Genomic DNA, 19,783 nt, shown 5'->3' with positions numbered 1-19,783 from the left:
GCAGATTAAACAGACGGATTGTTTATACATTTAATTCAAAAGCTACTTGTGAAAAGCACCGTTTTAAACGTCTATTGGAGTCTGTATGGGCATCGAATTTGGCAATGACCTCAGGGATCAATGACCTTACCTGTCATATTCACTAAATTGATTCTTATGATCTCATATATAAGGACGATCTCATATTTATGCTTCATCAACTAAATGATACACACGCTACGTAGAAAGTCGTAATTTATACTTGTCCACAAATCCAAATGAACTAATAAGTTTTATGTATTTAGATCAATATATAACACGATTTATTAAAGTCGATGAACTTTATAGTGAAGAAGTATTACATTTCATTAATGTAACCATGTATTTCGTAGTATTTCAAATTACTTTCGTATTTTGGTAAATGTAAGACCTTGATTATAAGGATAAATAACACAACATTAATGTATTTTATTGGTATAATTTCATATCATGAACATTTATTCCCAAATATACTTAGTCTTAATTAATATGGCAATAATACGCATATTTCGACGCGAAGAAAATAGTAACTTTCAATTTTAAAACTGACATTTTTGGTACAATTGGTACAAAAAGTTATTTGAAAATTACATCGAAATAAATAATGTATTTTGTCACTTACAATATCACATTACAAAATTATATTTAAAATACATTGATTAGTATATTACGGTTAGATATTAAGTTCATATAATTATTTGATTATAAATATATTTAATTAATTTTATTTCTCTTTTTTTTTTTTGAATGGCGTTGAGTAATTGGTTGTAGTTTCATGCGTTGAAAACATTACTCAGCTTGAGCAATAGCAGGCATCTGCGGTATTCTCTTTGATCCAGTCTATATAGTTGGTGACGCGGGTGTAAACTCCTGGGTATCCGACTCTAGCGCAACCGTTACCCCACGATACCACACCTGCGAACAAATAAATCACGTTGAGTGCTCAACATACCACAATTAATTCAAATACTGACCCGAACATAAATCCTTATCGTTAAATTATTAATTCTAGCTAACCGGTTTCATGACTCAGATGTTTTTAATCTGTTTGCATAGTTTTCTTTTTTTTAAAGTATTCTCTGCCTTCATTGTTCATATAACAATAATGTTATTAAAAATATATATAAATATGTTTGTTTATTAACCGATTGAAAATAATGTTGTGCCTTTGTGCGGCATTTAAAAATATTAGTTTTATCTCAGCACTGTATTTATATTAACAAAATACAAATAACCATATTTTAAAAAATTTTGGCTACTTTAGTTTCCATGTATATAAAAGAAAAGTGATACGACCGGTAAGTTGTTCATCTGATGATCACTTTAATGACAATGCGGTCCTACTAAAAATTTTGGAATATAAAACTGCGTGTAGTTGGTACAATACCCGGCGATAAATATTGCAAATCGATCTTTGGAAAGAGACAATCGGCTAATTTCGGCTTCGTAGAGCGTTATCTCTGTCGCACGACTGACAAAACGTCTCATAGCTAGTGTGGGAATAGATACGGCCTGGGTAGCCCCCCGACGTAGATAGAGAGAGGTATAGATAAGGAGGGGGAAGTCGCTGGATGCGGGCAACGCAAGATGGGAGTCATCATGCAAACTTTAAATAGAAAATTGATATTTTTAAGATGTACAATAATACGATACCGCCTGATACAATTAAAAAGCGAAACACGCTGACTATAATTCGAAACATTTTAAGTCAGGATTCTCTATTTTAATTCAAGTCCTAAAATATAACAATGTAAATATTCATTACCTATTAATTCGTAGCGTTTGTCGTGTTTTCTGTCCGTTACAAGCGGACCGCCGCTGTCACCCTGAAAACATTAGAAAGTGTAGGAAATATTTTAACGCATCTCCATCTCATTTCGTATGCTGTAGGAGATTCAGTCGACGAGCGTGTACTACCATTGTAATTTGCAATTAATTGAACACATAAATGCAATTGGATTTATAAATGTTCGATCAGAGAAGCTAAAGGTCAATATACTCTCAAAAATTATCCGTGATGTTGGATTGAACTAAAGTATTTCCTTAAAGCATATTGGAAATATTCATATCCTCATGCTCGTATGTTATAATTAGTGGAAAGTAAACGATGTAAGAATATTCCAATGAAATAATAAATATTGTTATATAGTATAACATTCGTGTTATTTAGAATTCGTGTTTTAACTATTATGACTTCAGAAGGACTAGTAATATATCTGTCATAAACAATTTATTATAAACAGTTAAAGGTTTAAAGCCATTAATACATCATTGTTGAGTTGATGTGAAGATATAAAGCCTTTTGAACACTGATTTAATCAAGTGCTGTGTTTGAAAGATTTTCTTCTAACCTGTATACTTATTCACTTCTTTTACAACGTCTGTTACTGTTGGGTACCTACCGGCACAGTAGTTTCTCAATAAATTTAATATTTATGAATACACAACACACAACCCTTTTTTAACACGGTCTTTTTTACATGATTGTAAAGTAACGCGTTTCAACAATAGTAATAAACAGTGTATTACTGTTATGCAAATATTTTCGTTCTTATTTTACGAATTACTAGCATGACTTTTAATTCTAATATTGACATAGATTACTGAAACTTATACACGCTAACAAAATACAATTGGAGGAATACAAAGTTCTTCAAATTCATTAGATATAGACAATTGTGTATCTGACATATCTACTAATGATAGCATTTTTGGTCCAATCGTAAAACGAATGGAATGAAAATGGTTTAATTACTGGATTTCAGTCTTATCTAATAATCGGAGAATGTATACTTCGATGCATATTAACTCAAACATAATTTCGATAAGAAATTATGGTTGAGTTTATATGAGTTACATATTAGTAGATAAATTAACACAGAGAACTATTTCAGAAATCTCTACTTAAGGAAGTATAGTTTGTCGATTCGATCATTCGCTTTCCAATGATCGCAAATTCAATACAACTGCTTTTGGTAAATACTCATCGAAATATTTAATCTATTTGTAATGTATAAATAATATTCTAGAAATGCTCTTGAATAAAATACTGGCTCATACGTGATTTCTTCCTTATAACATTTAATATTTAAACGAATTTTATTTTTTATTACTTTTAATTATACAAGCTCTCTTAACGGAGAGATCATTATCAGCAGCCGTATGACGCTCACTTGTGGACGTAGTCCTCCTCCATAGATTTCCAATAGTCAGTACTGTTATTATAAGTCTGATGGAAGCGGCCCGTTTCGCCTATCTTCCAGCGAGGTCCACCTTGTGAGTGGACATCTATAGCTGCGCTTGCCTGTTCGTAGTCACCGCTCCAGATACTGGAGACCAAAGCGGCAATCTTGCGCGCTATGTGGTATCCTAGTCTCAGGGTTGCATCAGTTACTTTAGTTTGTTTACAAATCTCCTAGTTCCTTATTTGCTTTCGTAAATAAATTCCGAGCATAAACCTCTATGACCAATGTATGTTAACGGGAAAATAAAAAATTAAATAAATAAAAATAGTTAATTTCTTTCTTGAAAGCCTCTTAACCATACCTGACAGGAGTCTTTTTGTCCTGTTTTCGGATATCCAGCGCACATCATGTTATCTGTGATCATGGAAGGCGTGTATTTTGTTTTTCGACACTCTTCGTTACTGATCACTGGTACTTCCACTTCTTGTAGAGTACACGAGACTTTGCCTTCCTCGCTAAGTGTGCCCCATCCAGAAGCAACTGCTTTCACTCCAACGTACAAGTTAGCTAGAAAAATAAATAAAGTACAGTGTGTTTATTCGCACTACCAAAATATTGGCAAATGGTGTACTACTTATTTAATTCACTACTATAATGTTCCACTACTTATTTGATTTAAATTTGCACCACCCTTACAAACATTAACATCGAAATCATCGTACAATAATAAATACCAAAATCATGTAATGATTTATTTAAAATGAGCACACGCATCACACTTCTGTCATTTTTGGAAGTTCATTCGTCTATTGTAACTAGTCCGAAATCGCATTGATTCTTTGTAAATTTTCTGCAACGCTGGACACAGTTTTTCTGTAGTTGCAAACAGAACAATGTCAGAACAAAATGAAATGAACAAGGAAATATATCATTATTTTAAAGAAATTTGGTAGCTTCAGTTTTAAAACAAATTTAAATTTGGAATTATAAACCAAAATGATAGACAGGTATTAAAAATCAATAATTTAATAGAATTTAATAATTATAAGAGATTTGCTTATCAATTTGACAAATCAACTACTTCGGTCGACTACTAAAAGCGTAGTTTGTAGAGCATAATTATTTACGCATAATATACTTTTCTTTAGGCTTTTTATGGTAAATCCTATAAGGGCAGCTGTTTATATTATAGCAAAACATTCCCGTGTAAAAATATCCAAATTATCGTGGAGTAAATTTAAGAAATTTGTAAAACAAAACCTTGTTAAAGAGTTCATTACAGGGTGAAGGGTTTTTATGTGATAATAAAGCTTAAGAATGTTTTGCATTATTTTCAATCGATGTTGTAAAATTGACCAGAACGAAAACCCGTCGGAGTTTCTTGCGAGTTTTTCTAAGATCAGGGCACTTTTGCAAGTAGCTTTAAGTTAAATATAAGCGAAATTGCAATGAATGAAACTCATCATTTTATCACAATTTCGCGGTTGCCGGGAAATTTCCAATATTTCCTATTTCATTTTTTCATTTAAAAAATTAATAATCTGTCATATTAATTAAAAGTGTTGAAGAACGTCTCCGTACGTAGGAGCAACACAAATTATTTCATATCGGTAAAATAAAATCGATCGAAAATCAGTCAATTCAATCTGCAGATAAAATACTGCTGCAACGATTTCAAGCAAATAGTATGTATAGTACAATAGTTGTTTTAATTATTCTAGACATATAATTATAATCAGCGACTTTGGATGAACTCTAAAAATTGATAGCTATCGCTCGCATGAAGGAAAAACACAACATTAATTGAAAGACTCGATTTGGAATAAATTTTCCACTATTTTATTACGTAATAAGTATGCAATTAACGATTCGCAGATAGTATCTCTTAATAAAAGATGGATTCGCATAATAATAAAATCACAAAAGATAATATGAATATTTAGCAAGCTTATTTCAATTATTGAAATATTTGGTATTAAATTGTAAAGTTATTCTAATAGAAAATATTTATATATGAAACTATTTATCAACGAAATGCTGAAGACAATTTTAAAATTTCTAATGTGTAATATCGCAAATGGCATTGACATTAATATCCGTTAAGATTTTTTTATGGTACAAAGTGAAAACGAGAGAACGCAATTAAAAGAAACTAGTGCTTCCAATAATGTCTATAAAAATGTTGTTTAGCTCCTTTGATATGCTTTATAATATCGTTATTATTTATTTCTATTCCTCGTTGTATCCTTCATATTATATATTAAGGATTATCTATATTAATCACTAATTAATTTCAAATACAGAATGCCAGAAGCTCCTAGATAGAAACAAGAATCAAATTAAGATCCTTTAAGGTACAATTTAAAGCTGCTATTGAGTTAAACACGCGAGAAAAGCCCACAACAAATTTAGTCAAATTTTTGTGATCTTAGATACACTATCAAGAATGCCTAATGGCAGATATAAACACAGACAATCAGAAATAATTAAAAATTGCACTAATTTAAGCAAAAGAAACCTATACCAATATAGTAAACTAAATATTAGGACGTGATTTTTGGAATCCGACACAAAATCAATCAGCCGTTTCTTTGAGTTCTTTTTTAAAAGTCTCTGAATTTTACGTTAATAGATTCTTTAAGATACAACTTTTAGTTTTGTTTAAGGCTTGTTCACATTTATCTTAAGTATTCTATCACCAAGTGTGATATCTGTAATTTATTTTAATTTCTAGGTATTTTCATTTAAAAAAAAAACAAATTTTTAATTAAAATAACAACTTAAAAAAATTATTCTACTGTCTTTCTTTTTTTCATTGTCACCACGCCATATATAAAGTATATAAGTTATAACGATATTCAAATTTCGAACTTGTTGCATAACTTCTATGAATAAACAATATGTGACTAAACGGGTAAATTGATTAGAGTTTTCTTTATTTAATGAGCACATTGAAACATTGAAAAAAGAAAATATTTATTCACTTAGTAACAATAATAAAGAAGGCTAGTTAACCTCTTTTAAAACTGTTCTGTCGATTTCAGATCAATGTATGACGTGACTAAAAATCTAAATAATTAATTAATAAGAACATCATCGTCATTTTAACCATAGGTTGTGAGCTGCTAGACATTGGCGTACCCGCTAGGATATCAAACACGACCGGTCGGTACGGGTACGAATTCAGCGTATTTCAACAACCTTAACAAGGCCGTCTGTCAGTCCTTCTGTGGTCGGATATCCTAAACTACGCTTGCAGAGACCTTGCCTGCAGTCCTGAACACTTAGGCCTCTGAGGCCATCTGTTCTACGCACTATGTGGTCTGCCCACTGGCACTTCAAGTTGCCTATCCTATGGTTAAGGGCTAAAATGGTTGCTTTCGTTCATCTACGAATCTCCTCATTTATGACTTTATCTTGTCGAAAAATTCCGAGCATAACCCTGATCATTGCTCTTTGAACGCTATCAGTGACAATAGTAACACATTCTTACGTCACTAAAAATACGAGTATGTAATAACAAAATATAATTAAGTTAGAATTTTTTTTCCATCCAACAAAAGATGCTATATCCTGACCTGTTAAGACTTAATTTACTATCGCACTATTATCGGACATAACCACTACCCAACCAACCACTACCAACTACCATGGCGCGACTTCTATAATCAGACTCCGGAAACTGCATGATCGGGATGTTTTTCATGTCCAGAATCCGCCATCCAGAAAATAAGTCCTGACTATTATATATTTGCTATTGTTTTAATTAATTGACGATTGCGTTGTGGTATTATTTTACGCAAAAGACGAAGAAAAGTTTTTTTTTTATGAGCAGTGACAATCGTATATTATTTATGAACAAATTGTCAATTATATAGATTAAATTCCGGGAATGCAACTTATGAACTACGATCGCAAGTCTTAATCCTGTACCGCTGGGCAACGACTACTATCTTTACATTTCACATTGTCCTTATATTTATTTAATTTTTTTTATGTTCATGGATTGAAGTGGAATAACAAAAATGTAGTTGTATTTAATTTAAAAAGGAGGTTCACATCTATTATTTATGCTAGTGCGTGTATGGAGATTTGCTGTGATATTTTTATAATATTGTGTTTGGTGTTTACGTTGTTGTTATGCCTTAAAATAAAATAAATACGATTGCTAATGTAATAAAATAACTCTAATATATAAAGTGCGACAATGTGTACTTGTGTTAACTGCATGCTAATTAAAACACGGAGACAGTGCATGGTGACCTTCTTTAAGGGACAAGAACAAATTTTAATAACAAATTCCTTTTAAAGGCTTTCTCTTTGTGTCTTACTTTTTTATAAAATGTTAAATATAACATAAGTGAATGAAATATTAGGAGGTTTAAGTATTATTTATGACAAATACGTAAAAGTATTATACCGTAAGTCAATAGGATACTTTTGTAATTCTCTCATTTCCTAGTAAACTTTTGTACAATAATTTGTATTTTATTATGAAATGTTTGAACGATTTGATAATGAAGATTTTATCGCGATATAAAGAACAAATGCTTTATGGCATGAACACCACGTTAAAAGTATTGAAAAGCCTATAGACCTGTAGAAGTCTGGATCACGTCATTAATGTATGTGCGTATGGTGAGGTGAGTATAGGCCGAATAGACCGCTCCGTTCCATTAATCCGCCATGAATGGTCGCGGCGACGACGCTCATGCTATTTTTATTCTTTCCAAGGGTTTCGCCTTACTGCGCTTTTCTAAGGCACAATACAGCGGTTTCGGTGTTCTATATCAATTTTATCGTATTTAAATTCTGCTTCAATAGCAAGCAATAAAACCTACCCTTAACAATATAGTGATACAAAGGGCTTTTAATACCTTTTTTCATATTCCTGCCGTTTTGACTTATTGAAGTCTCTTCTTAGAGAAAATATTTGCAATCGTGTTGGATTAAACCAAGTACCTCATCGTTTTTTTATTATCGGAGATCAATATCGGCCTAAGATGGTAATTGTATAGTACGTCATTTATTAATGATTGTTTTTCGATTCAAATTTATTGATATAATATAGTAGAATAATAACTAAGTAGGTCTGGTTTTAGTTGTTTTTAAAACTTCCGCTCAGCTTTCGTATTTGGCTTGCAAATTTTAACACACTTTATCAACTAAGTAGTACTCAAAGTGTAAAAATTCCTTTTATAAGATAGAAGATAAGAAGCGTAATTGATTATAATGAATCGACGACAGATCATTATTGCCAAGATATGCCCGTTTCCTTACAATATATTATTCACCGTTCGCGAGACAAACAAAACTTAACGTCTCACGTTTGTACATATAGTACGTATGGTATGTAAATAATTGGATGTTCGGATCAAAGTAAACATAGCCTGAAGGTTTAACATCTTTATCATCATTTCATCATTTCAAGATGCCCACTGCAGGACGCTGGCCTTCTCCTTATTTCCAATAGGACCCATAGGAATCATTCAGCGTCATTCAATGACCTTTACAAGGTCAATGCGTCCACCATGGTCCGGCGAAGGATGTCCGCCCCCAAGACAATTGCCGGTCTGTTTGTGGCCATCTTTTCAGCACGCTGTGTGGCCTGCTCTCTGCTACTTCAACTTGCTAGTCCGCTAGACTATGTCGGTTATTATCCGGTCATTGCTGATTCAATTTTGAGGATGTACATCTCTCAATATTTAAAAATAACTTACTTTTATCGGTTGGCAAACAGATAGGTTTGATCGCATCGGACATTGGCACCCGTTCGTTAAGTCTCAGCAGAGCGATGTCATTGTCGAAGTTGGTTAGGCTGAATTTATTTGCAATGACACGTATCACAAATCTTGTCTCAGGTCGTACAGTTGCGTTGCATCGGTTGTGTTCGCCGAATGTTACTTTTATCAAAAACCACATGAATCTGAAAAGAAAAACAAAAGAATTATTAGTGGTCATTAAACGATTTTGGTGATGGTTGTGCTCGGGATTTCTCTATAAGATTGGATCAGAAATTTATAGAACCTTAGACAAACGAAGTAACTGACTTAGACCAAGTAATAGGCAAGTTGTATAGGCAGTAAACAAGCCACGTAAGTCACCAGTCATGGAGGAGCCTTAAGTCCAGAAGTGGACATAATACGGTTGAAATGATGACGATGAAAAAACTACATACACATCGCACAACTGTTAACTTGTCGACCTATACCGCCGAACTCTTTGAGCAAAGTTCACTCATTATAAATAACCCATAATAAAATAAACGACTTTTGGAACTCTTCTACTATGAAATGTGTATAAGCATCTGTGTAATTTTCACAATGCAAGCATTTCGTATGGAACAGTAATGGATCTTACTTCACATAACACTGTTTTATTTTAGCATCTTTAGCAAAACATCTCTACTCCTAAAATATTTTACCTCTGTCCTGACTGCGATTGAGAAATATCTTCTAGTCCGAAATGGAAAGTGTGGCTACAATGCAGTAATGTTAAGCGCCTATTTATTCCGCCGTGCAGTAATGTGCAAATATTCAAATACTTTGCTTTGAAAGGCGCTAAGATCTGCATTTCTTGTGAATGTACTTATGACGAGAATTTACTTTTCAGCAATCTGATTTACAATTTTAACAAATGAATGTCCTCGTTACTTTATGTTCCAAAAAGAATTGAATACCTTTATAACTCTTTATAAGCGAAAATAGAGAATATTAAATAAATTATGCTCTATGTGGAGTTTCCCAATGATTGTATTAAATGATGCAAGATTCGCCATACTACATACAAATAATTTTAATTTTTAGTTACTTTTCGGTAGGAGTTAAAACAGTAATAATTTTAAACTCACGTCCAGAGAAACCCAATTTAGATTATGATAAATCTAGGCTTAAACAAGTTTGTATACTGCATATTGTTATTAAAAAAATAATGTTTGGAAAAGCATCGATTAAAAAAATGTGTACTAATGTAACTTTGAAGAATTGCAATTCCATACACCATAGTTAAATGCTGTGCGAAGAACATAATAAAATTTGTTGCGCCAGAAATTTGAATGTCTGAGGACACGAGCAATAATTTGTAGCTACAGCGCTGTTAACAATAAAACATATTACTGTGTAGCGGCAGAAAGACAGTGCGGAATTAACCACTTGAACAATTCCTTCCTTCCACTTGCCCCGGTATAATAATATACACACACGTCATTAACCGTCCCAAGTTTGTATTGAGCGAAAGTGACACAGTATTTTTCGCCGCTCTGTGGACATGCATACTATTAATGACCCCTCATTTACGCTTTCACTTACTGTATTTTTTGCGTCTTATTTTTGTTCAACCTAAACCGATTCTCCTTGTCTCTCGATTCTACTAATTTAAATGAATATTTTTCCCCCACGATTCTCGGTATCGACAAAACATCGTTAAAAATTTACATGCGGGTAAATTAAATAATCAACCCAAAAACGCAAAAAGTTGAACATAAAGGCTCCACTAATGCTTAAAACGTACATGTATTTGTCGAGGATAATGAACTTTGAAGTTCGGAGCCTGCTCCTTGGGCCGGTTTAAAGGTGAACGCACTAATACTACTGATTGGAATTTAAAAGATCGCACCAAGAACTTATTATGGGAATTTTGGCCAATTCTCAGGTTATCGGACTGGTTTTTCAATGATAAACGGTCCCAATGACCATATAAATTCACTTGCATTAGTGTTCACTTAAAACTAACATATGTAAATAGATTTTTGTGTTAAGTTTAATCGAAGCAGGTAATTTACATGTCGACAATGGTTTCTAAGTACATGTGTGTAATGTAGCAACAAAATGTGTTAACAATGGTATTTTGTTACCTTAGATTTTGCCACTTTGACATAAACCTAATTGCTTAACATCGAATTATTATTTTGTAATTATCTATTTAAGTCAAATTAGTATTTCGATTTACATACATTTTGAAATTAATCTTATTTAACTTTTAATTATAGATTAACGTTTTCTGCGCCATATAAGTGACTATACAGAATGATTGGTTTGAGGTGTAAAAGACATAAAGGTGAATTTATTTGCTGACAATTAATTTATAGTACACGCATCCCAAAAATAATTAGTTTCAGAAATAATAAATAGCATGATATTAATACAGTAATAAAAAAAAGAAAGCAGTTTAATTATAATTACAATTTTTTTTTCATTATTTGTTCCTGCATATTTTGTACTGTCCGAATACCGGCCCGACGTATTGGAATCGAAAAAATAAATTAATTACTGGAAAATATTTCAAAGAAATCACTTTATACTGGGTGATTGGAAAGAGGTAGAAGAGCTTGAAAGGTTTTTGTTGACAATTAGAACATATATTCGGTCCTTTAATGCTTTTACTCTTATAATAAATCCCACCGTAAATTGAACGTTTCATTAACTTTTGAAGTTCCGACGAATGGCGGGAAGAATTTAAATAACGGCTGCAACAGGAAAGTAAACATAGAAATACAATGTTGATAGCGCGCCAACATACTCCTTAAGTTTTGTGCAAATACTTGAAAACCTCATACTTAAACGTTCACGCTTCTGTATTGATTCAAGTAACTTGAAAATTTGCCAAACGTTGAGACTAGAAGAAATTTTTGTTCAAATACAATTCTACCTACGTATTATTCGATTTGTATGTGTCTGTTTGGAAAACCTTGGGCGTTTTAAATATAAAATAAACTAATTACTTTTACCGATTACGAAGTCAACGTTATATTTTTTTTAACAGTTACAAACGTCTTGATAATTATAGTTTACCGTTTAAAGATGAATTAAGAGATCTTTAATTGCATTAAAAATTAAGTAGGATTTTTGTACAATGCTTAAGATATTATTATGTTAAGGATATATATTATATAGTTACCCTTTGACACAATGTGCGGCAGAAAGCACGTATCTATCGTTAATAAGCATGCCACCGCAATAGAAACGTTTGATGTAAATCAATTTGGCCATCCATGGGAACTCGTCGTTACTGGCTTCAGTTCCACCAACTATACGCGACACTTCATTCCTCTCGCCGCACTCTGAAATTCAATATTACATGTAAGTAGCCAAACTTAACAATAACTCTAAAAATGTATCCTTTATTTGAATGAAATATATTTAATTTATTTTTCCTTAGTAGAGAAAGCATAGAATTGTTTACTTTAAGTTTTAATAATTTTCGCGAGATGAGGACAACACTAGACCACTCATTAGTGATCTTTGATCGAGACCTAAGCCTTGCAGTGGACGTCCATCGGCTGGCATCATGGTCATGAGGTGATATTAAAAAAATATATGCAAATAAAAATATTGCAATTTGTTTACAAGACGTCAAGGTATTTGACAAGCGCATATTGGACCGGTTTTCGGATGATTCCTCATTCTTTATCATTTCACGACTTCGGACCTTCTTTTCTTTTCTTTTTACATTCGTTTTCACAAGAAACCTCTTTTTTGCATTGAAAGAAGAAGAACAATGTATAGACAATACGATACAAGCTAGATAGAAAATAAAATAAAGAAGTGTAATGGTTATTAAAAGATACAAAACACAGAAATTAAAGAGCATTTTACTGTCTACAAGTAGCTTTTTCGCTGACAATTTTTACTGAATTATAATTTTTTTAAACGGAATTTTGAAAATAATTGATGCATGTACAATCATCAATTAACATTGTAACCCGTAGGTGGAATATAAGTTTATAATCAACAATTAAAATAACAATTCGTAAATGAGGTGAATAATAAGCGATTGGTTGACTATTAATATATTTGGTTAAAAAAGAAAAATATTTATAAAAAAGTACTCTATTTATTACAATTTTTGGCGTTTTAGAATAACTGTCATTTCCAATGTTTTTACAATACATAATTTAAAAACACGATCATGACAAAGTTTCACCGCCGAAAATCTCCGAAATTACAGAATGAATCACACACACAGGCCTATAATGTGGACAAATGTCAAGCTGACTTCTCAAACTATACTCAATTTATTACCTATTTACATTTTCCTCAACGACTTCTAAGGTGATTCGGGGCGCCATTTTGTGCATATTTTTTTAATTGTCTGTTAAATCCGTCTGTTAAATGCTAAAAAACTTCGATTAACTTGTGTTTTTAAAGTAAATTATGTTATTAAAAATCGAAACGACCTTAAAAAAGAGCAATAACCACGAAGCATAAGTGATAAAACAATAACAAAAAGATTTATTATCAGAAAATACGTTTTTTTGTAATATGGGAAAGACGTAAAATAACTAAAACTTAACTAACTAAGGATGACGAATACTATAATTCAGTGGCGTTATTAAATATTATTTTCAATCAAAATAATAATAATAAATAGTAGTTAACTTTTGCTTTTATTAATTTTAAAAGTTAATGTATATTTTACGTTAATTATTATTACAAAACTTTTTTTAACAAAAACTAATCTTTTTTGAGCCTTTTTTATTCTTCTTTTCTTTTAAACATAAAAAATATGATAACTTCATTAAGGTAATAGAAAGCTACCTAGTTATTTTATGTGTGAACGTACGTTGGTTTAAATTACGAGACTAGCAAAAGATTTCATCATCATCATGATTTTAGTCGGAGCACGTCCACAGCTGAACATAAGCGCAGGTTTTTAAAAAGAGCGTTTTGAAGCGGCCTGCGTGATCCTCGTATTCCAAAGACCTTAACAAGGTGGACAGAGAACCTTGTTGGTGGTGGAACCTAAAACGTGCACCCACTAGATGGACAGACGCAAGACGCTGGATGCAGACCGCATTCAAGTGGCCTATTAGAAATCTATAAGGGAAGCTTTTGTCCAACAGTGGACTTCCCAATACAGAAATGATGATTAGTACAATATTTTATTACAAAAATCTGTGTGGCATCGCACTACCTTACACGTGGCAAAAAAAAAAAACATTTGAAAACGTTAAATATCTTAAAGCATATTTTAACTTGATAACATCCCCTTCATCAGCATTTTAAATTTATTAAACATTTTAAATAAGGCTGTTTTTTATTCAACACGATTCAATACAATTTAGATAATTCAGCCACGAAATGGGAGCAAACGGTACATCTACTAGATGGTCAGAACAGTTTAAAAAGAAATTACGTCTTTCGCATATCAGAGTCAAGTTTTTTTTTTATTGATTACGTACCTGTTTAAGAAATATAAATGTAACGTTTTATTTAGGTTCTTATCTTTTCGTGTAAGGAAAAACCTTGATTCTGGTTAGTTTAAAATGCCTAAATATTGTGTATTTAACATTTGGAAATTCTACATCTCTTTAACAAAGAAACAAATCATTATTATTGTTTATGATTAATATCTTTATGACCTTTCACGAAACTTTATTTTCCTAAAATATCTTTCGCCTAGGCAGGAAAATAAAAAATTACCTATCGTATTTTTTTTCCAAAAAATAGACACGGGTGTAAAAGATTTATGTGCACGGGTGTAAAATGGCTTCAAAAATAATAAATAACATTTTAATAATGAAAAGCGTGTTCATAAATCGAGTAACTTCATATTAAAATTTATTATTATTTACTAACTGTCCTTGCTGACTTTCTACTTCTAGAATAGTTGGTTTGTCGCATTTCAATACCGAAAAAAGAAAGAAAAATGGATGAAATATATTACAGAGTGATTACTTTATACAGAGTGTTTGGGAATAGGTACGAACGCTTCAAAACTTTCGCCTGGCAAGTGACCCATACCCATACCCCTTCAAAGCTTTTACATCTATAACTAAGCAACCTGTGCATGAATAAAAATATGTAGCTTATTTTGAATGCCTATATAATATAATAAAGGTCAAAAAATGTTATGATAGTCATAAATAAAGATAAAAAAGGAATGTAATAATCATATTACATTCCTTTTTTATCTATTATTTTATTATATAGTAATAAAAAAAGATGCAATAAACGATAACAGGTATAATTTTCGATAATCGTTCAACAGGTCCTCATCAAACATAATACGACGTCACAAGTTAACTTAGTCCTGATATTTACTAGACCAACTTCAATTTTAACATAAGATACCCATCAAACCAAACGCATCCGCATGGTAAAAATGTTCACGTTCACGTTTTCTCTAAAAACAAATCCTTCCTTCCCAATTTTGAATGAGGAAACATAAAAGTATACGTGATTCAATTATGAAGAAATTCAGGCTATGTTTGAATTCATGTCATTACTGCCTACAAAAGTTAAAAGAAAATGTAGGGAGAACATTTCCCAGTTTTAAAACGCGCCGCCCTCGGGTCCGCACGGCGACTCAAATCGATTCTGTCCCAACTCCGATATCGATTCAGCTAAATTTTCTTCGAAGGAAAGGATCTCCCTTTTCTCCAAAAACTAAGTAGATAAAAATTAGTCAATACAATACGTCAGGCGACCCATATAGTGTAGATTTTTTAAAAATTTATTAGCTCGAAGATTTCGGATCCGCTCGCACAAACTCCGAAGAAGCTGTAGAAGCGAGAACCGGTAACAGCGTCCAGAAGCAATCGAATTAACTCATTCCCCAGGGCCAAAAGTTTAAATTCTAATCTATAAACCTCGAGTATAATTATACCTATGGAACATGTATTTTAAATTAGATGTGTGTTACATATAACGCATGTTAAATTGCGTAAAATAACATAGGGGCTAACTAATTACTATCTATAAAAATAAGGCCAATGTGTATAATTATTAGACAAATAAAAAAAATCATGTGATGTTATTTTAAGCAGGTTTTAAGACAGGTCATACTAGATCAAGAGCGGTACCCGTACGTATCACGGTATTTTCACGATATATCAAGTTTTTTGTTTGTTCTTTTTTTTAATCAAAAACTTCGCAGCATTAGTTCGCTTAAAGGTGACCTAAAGGCTTTAATATCATAAGCATTATAGAAAATAAAACATCTTGAATATTTAAAATCGATTAATAAAACTTTGCTTATAATAACAAACTTGTTTTGTCTTTTTGCCACGAATTAATTTGAAAACTTGTAAACAATTCTATGTTTGAAACATTCTATAAACAAACGATTCATCTGGTATGATGAAATGTCCATCACAACAATCATCAATGAGAGGATTCGTTTTTAAAAGCTATTTTCATATTATATATCTAGGTTGTACTGCATGTATAAATATATGTGAGTAACTAATATAAAACATAAAAACATTCATCTGAAGTAATTCAAAGAAAGAAAAATTATAAATATGTTATACTAACTGCAAGTGCACGAATTTTTGGGTTGATTTTTCTCCAAGAGGGGTGGCCTGTTACCCCACACACCGCCGAAGAAATTTTTACCCAATACTTCTCGGCTATCGCGTGCTGCATCCTCCTAAGTAAAAAATAAATAGTTATGAAACAATAAATATTAATTAAAAAGGAGATTGTTATTTCTTATACATATATCACAGTCGTTCTTCACTATAATGATAAAATTCACAAAATAAATTAAGCAGAAATTTAAATTGGACGCTATAAAAGAGAAAATTCGGTCGATTAAAATAATTTGTCACAAACCTCCGAATGAGTGAAAGTTATAACCACTGCCACTAAGATTAGAGAGCACTTCCACATCTTGAATATGTGTACTGTTTTTGAATGATAAAAATATTTTTTTTAAAAATTAAACAAAATTCAAATATCGAATTCAGAATTTCGCGCACAGCTGGCGCATCGTCTTCCGTTCTTGAACTTGTCGCGCGCTCACAAACGGACACACACTGAGATGCGCCCGACCCGTAGCCATTTTCTCGCGGACGAACGTGATTTGCTTACGGCTTCACCACTACCACTTCACCGTATACAATTACGACTAAATTTCTTTATATAATGGACAGAAACCAAGTCTCTCCTAACTCCTATCTTCAGTATTAACCAAAGTAAAACTAATCGGCCAGGATAATCTGGAAATAGTAGACTATACTTCTTCTAATCTTTATTATTAATTAAAAAGAGAAAAGATGTATTTATTTAGAAATTACAAAAACTGTTATCTAATAAACATAGCAAAGAACTCTCAAATTACATTACGGAATTATGTACTTTTGCAAACAATAAATCATAGTTGATAGTTGTCTATCGGTCATTTATTAGTTTTGATACGCTATAAAGTATTTAGTTTCTAAGTTAGTAGTATACTCGATACAATTACTGACACAGTTTTTACACGCAGCCTATACTAAAATGAAATAGAAAATAGTTCATCAAACTACTGCTCTACGCCACAAACTATACTACAATTCACATTAACGATGAAAGATTAATGTCCATCAAACTACATAAACTGCACTATATTGTGAACTAAACAGAAAGAAAAAAACTGTTCGTTGAACTGCGCAAACTTTACTATAGCTTATATTAGAAATAAAACAAAAACATTTCATCAAACTACTATACTACTGCACAAACTAAATTATATGTTACACTAACAATAAAAGATAGATGTCCTTATAACTACACAAGATGTAGCACTTTGTAAACTAAACTGAAAAAAAAAACAATTTACGAAACTACGCAAACTTTACTATAGTCTATGCTAAAAATAAAAGAAAACAGTTCATCAAAATACTGTTCTACATTTTATGCTAACAAAAAAGATAGATGTCCATCAAACTACATAAACTGTACTACGTTGTAAATTATAAATTGAAGATAAAATTGGTTAATTGAACCGTAAAATTTATGATTGTAAGCTCAGTATATCCGATCATAGTATAAGGCTTATACAATGATAAACAATTCAAAATGACCACCAAGACATTAGATAAGTAATCGTAGGTTCCAGGTTCGATTATCAACGAGCAACAATTTTACCATAACCACTGCTCACTATGAAGTGGACTTAAGCTGCTTACATAGCCCAAAACTCTTTCTTTTATAAGAATGTTAAAGATGAAAAATTACATAAAGTTCTTTCGTAAACAAAATATAAACCAGTTAAAAGGACCCCCTACTCTCTATGTTATTATATCATTATAAACAATATTCATTTAAAGAAAATTATATTCTTTCGGGCTGCTATTAGTGTCATCGCCCGTCAACCAGCAATCTTGCAGAGTTGATGCAAAATTAATAATATTGTACTTAAAATTGAAGGTTAACAAATATTATTCAGTAAACAGATATCAGATACAATTTTTTTATATATAGTTATGCAATCTACGTGAATAATGAGCTTTAATGTTTATCATACAACAATAGTAAGAGTTGAGGAATAATACACTTAAAATACTAAAGATCCTTTAAACACCACACTTATCGCTAGAAGCGAAAGTGTAACTTTCCATAGAGGTCAATGTGTTCAACTTCTCAATATTAACAGTTAAACAAGCTGTCTGTCAAGTTGGCTCTAATATTTAATAAATTTAAGGTGACAAATTTTTAATTAATTATATAACAGTTACAGCTCGCTTAATATAGCAATTCATTTAGTTCTATGGTATTACAATATACTCGCTGTCCCCGCCCGATTCGCGTTGCTCGCGGTACCTTTTGAGGACGTATAGTCATAAAATCTATTCTAAGTAATTATTAATGCGCAAAAAAAGTTTTACACTTATAAGAGCTATAGTTTGAAAATAGGCATTTTTTAACGACCCTCTCAATCCCCGAATGAAATTGCAGATGTAATTTCGTTAAATTCTTAGCTGATTTCCGCCCTGCTAAAGACATTTTTATTAGTATTATTATACTAAATCTTTCATTGCACCAGACCAGCATGTCTTATTTATATTACTAAAATTATGCCGATATTAATTGTAGCTTGACAATTTAAGGATTATAATTTTTGACATAAAATAATAGTTATAATTTTAAGTCGTAAAATTTAGTATTCATTAATTTCAGGCGCTATTTTTTAACTCTGCGTTTGACTGAATTTTAGTATAACCTGAATCTACTGTACTTATTATATACTTTTTCGTGGGATGGCTAAGGTTATTTTTAAGAATCTATTCTCTCTCTTCTACTTATCTCATTTTTGGTTATCACAGATTCCGATAAACTCTTTTATCAAACGCTATATTATCAGTAGACACTGAGCCGTTAATATTGAAAAAGAATTCAGTGCACTAATGTACGAGGGCCAAACTGAAAGTTTTTAGAACTGGCAACTTAAATTTTTTAATTTTTCAACATTATATTAAAAAATTAAGTTTAAATTTTGAAAATAGAACTCTTTACCAATAATATTGAGTATACATTTCATTCATTTGTCATTTGTTTTACGATTTGGCGGCAAATTGAAAATTGTCTGTGCACGTCAGAATGAATTTAAGCCGAGAAAATTTTCGTGCAATGATTTTTTATGACTTTCGATGTCATATAAGTCAACAAGAAAGTTATGATAGACTTCGATTGGCTTTTCACGATGAAGCCCCATCTCGTGCCACAGTTTACAACTGGTTTAATGAATTCAAACGTGGTCGAACTAATCTCACCGATGATTTGCGTGAGGGACGGCCTTCTACAGCGACGACTGAAGACAATATCAGTGTTGTGCGGCGTATGATAGAGACTGACAAAAGAGTGACCTATCAGCAG

At 31.8% G+C, this 19,783-nt stretch overlaps 1 protein-coding gene across 1 annotated transcript; it reads right to left on the bottom strand.

The window, feature by feature from the left end:
• Positions 1 to 487: 487 nt before the first annotated feature.
• Positions 488 to 16,983, bottom strand: LOC137923135 (trypsin-7-like). Its single transcript, XM_068766289.1, has 7 exons — positions 16,760 to 16,983; positions 16,460 to 16,574; positions 12,099 to 12,261; positions 8,924 to 9,129; positions 3,565 to 3,770; positions 1,784 to 1,844; positions 488 to 933 (listed from the first exon to the last, which is right to left on the bottom strand). The coding sequence occupies exons 1-7, from the start codon at positions 16,814 to 16,816 to the stop codon at positions 812 to 814; spliced, it is 930 nt and encodes a 309-aa protein (XP_068622390.1). The 5' UTR covers positions 16,817 to 16,983; the 3' UTR covers positions 488 to 811.
• Between the last annotated feature and the right edge of the window lie 2,800 nt (positions 16,984 to 19,783).

Source organism: Battus philenor, unplaced genomic scaffold (assembly GCF_028537555.1).
Source record: "Battus philenor isolate CCGP_79_NKW_IND1 unplaced genomic scaffold, ilBatPhil1.0.hap1 SCAF_10, whole genome shotgun sequence".
Taxonomy (NCBI): domain Eukaryota; kingdom Metazoa; phylum Arthropoda; class Insecta; order Lepidoptera; family Papilionidae; genus Battus; species Battus philenor.
The sequence above is the reverse complement of the archived record's forward strand: the minus strand, read 5'-3'. Positions and strand labels throughout refer to the sequence as shown.

Bases quoted from the DNA above. Each gene is read 5' to 3' on its own strand.
- LOC137923135 (XM_068766289.1), bottom strand. From the start codon at position 16,816: ATGTGGAAGTGCTCTCTAATCTTAGTGGCAGTGGTTATAACTTTCACT. The intron at 16,575-16,759 runs GTTTGTGACAAA...TTTTTTACTTAG, and splicing joins TAACTTTCACTCATTCGGAG to GAGGATGCAGCACGCGATAG. The intron at 3,771-8,923 runs GTAAGTTATTTT...TTATTTTTCTAG, and splicing joins CTGTTTGCCAACCGATAAAA to CTAACTTGTACGTTGGAGTG.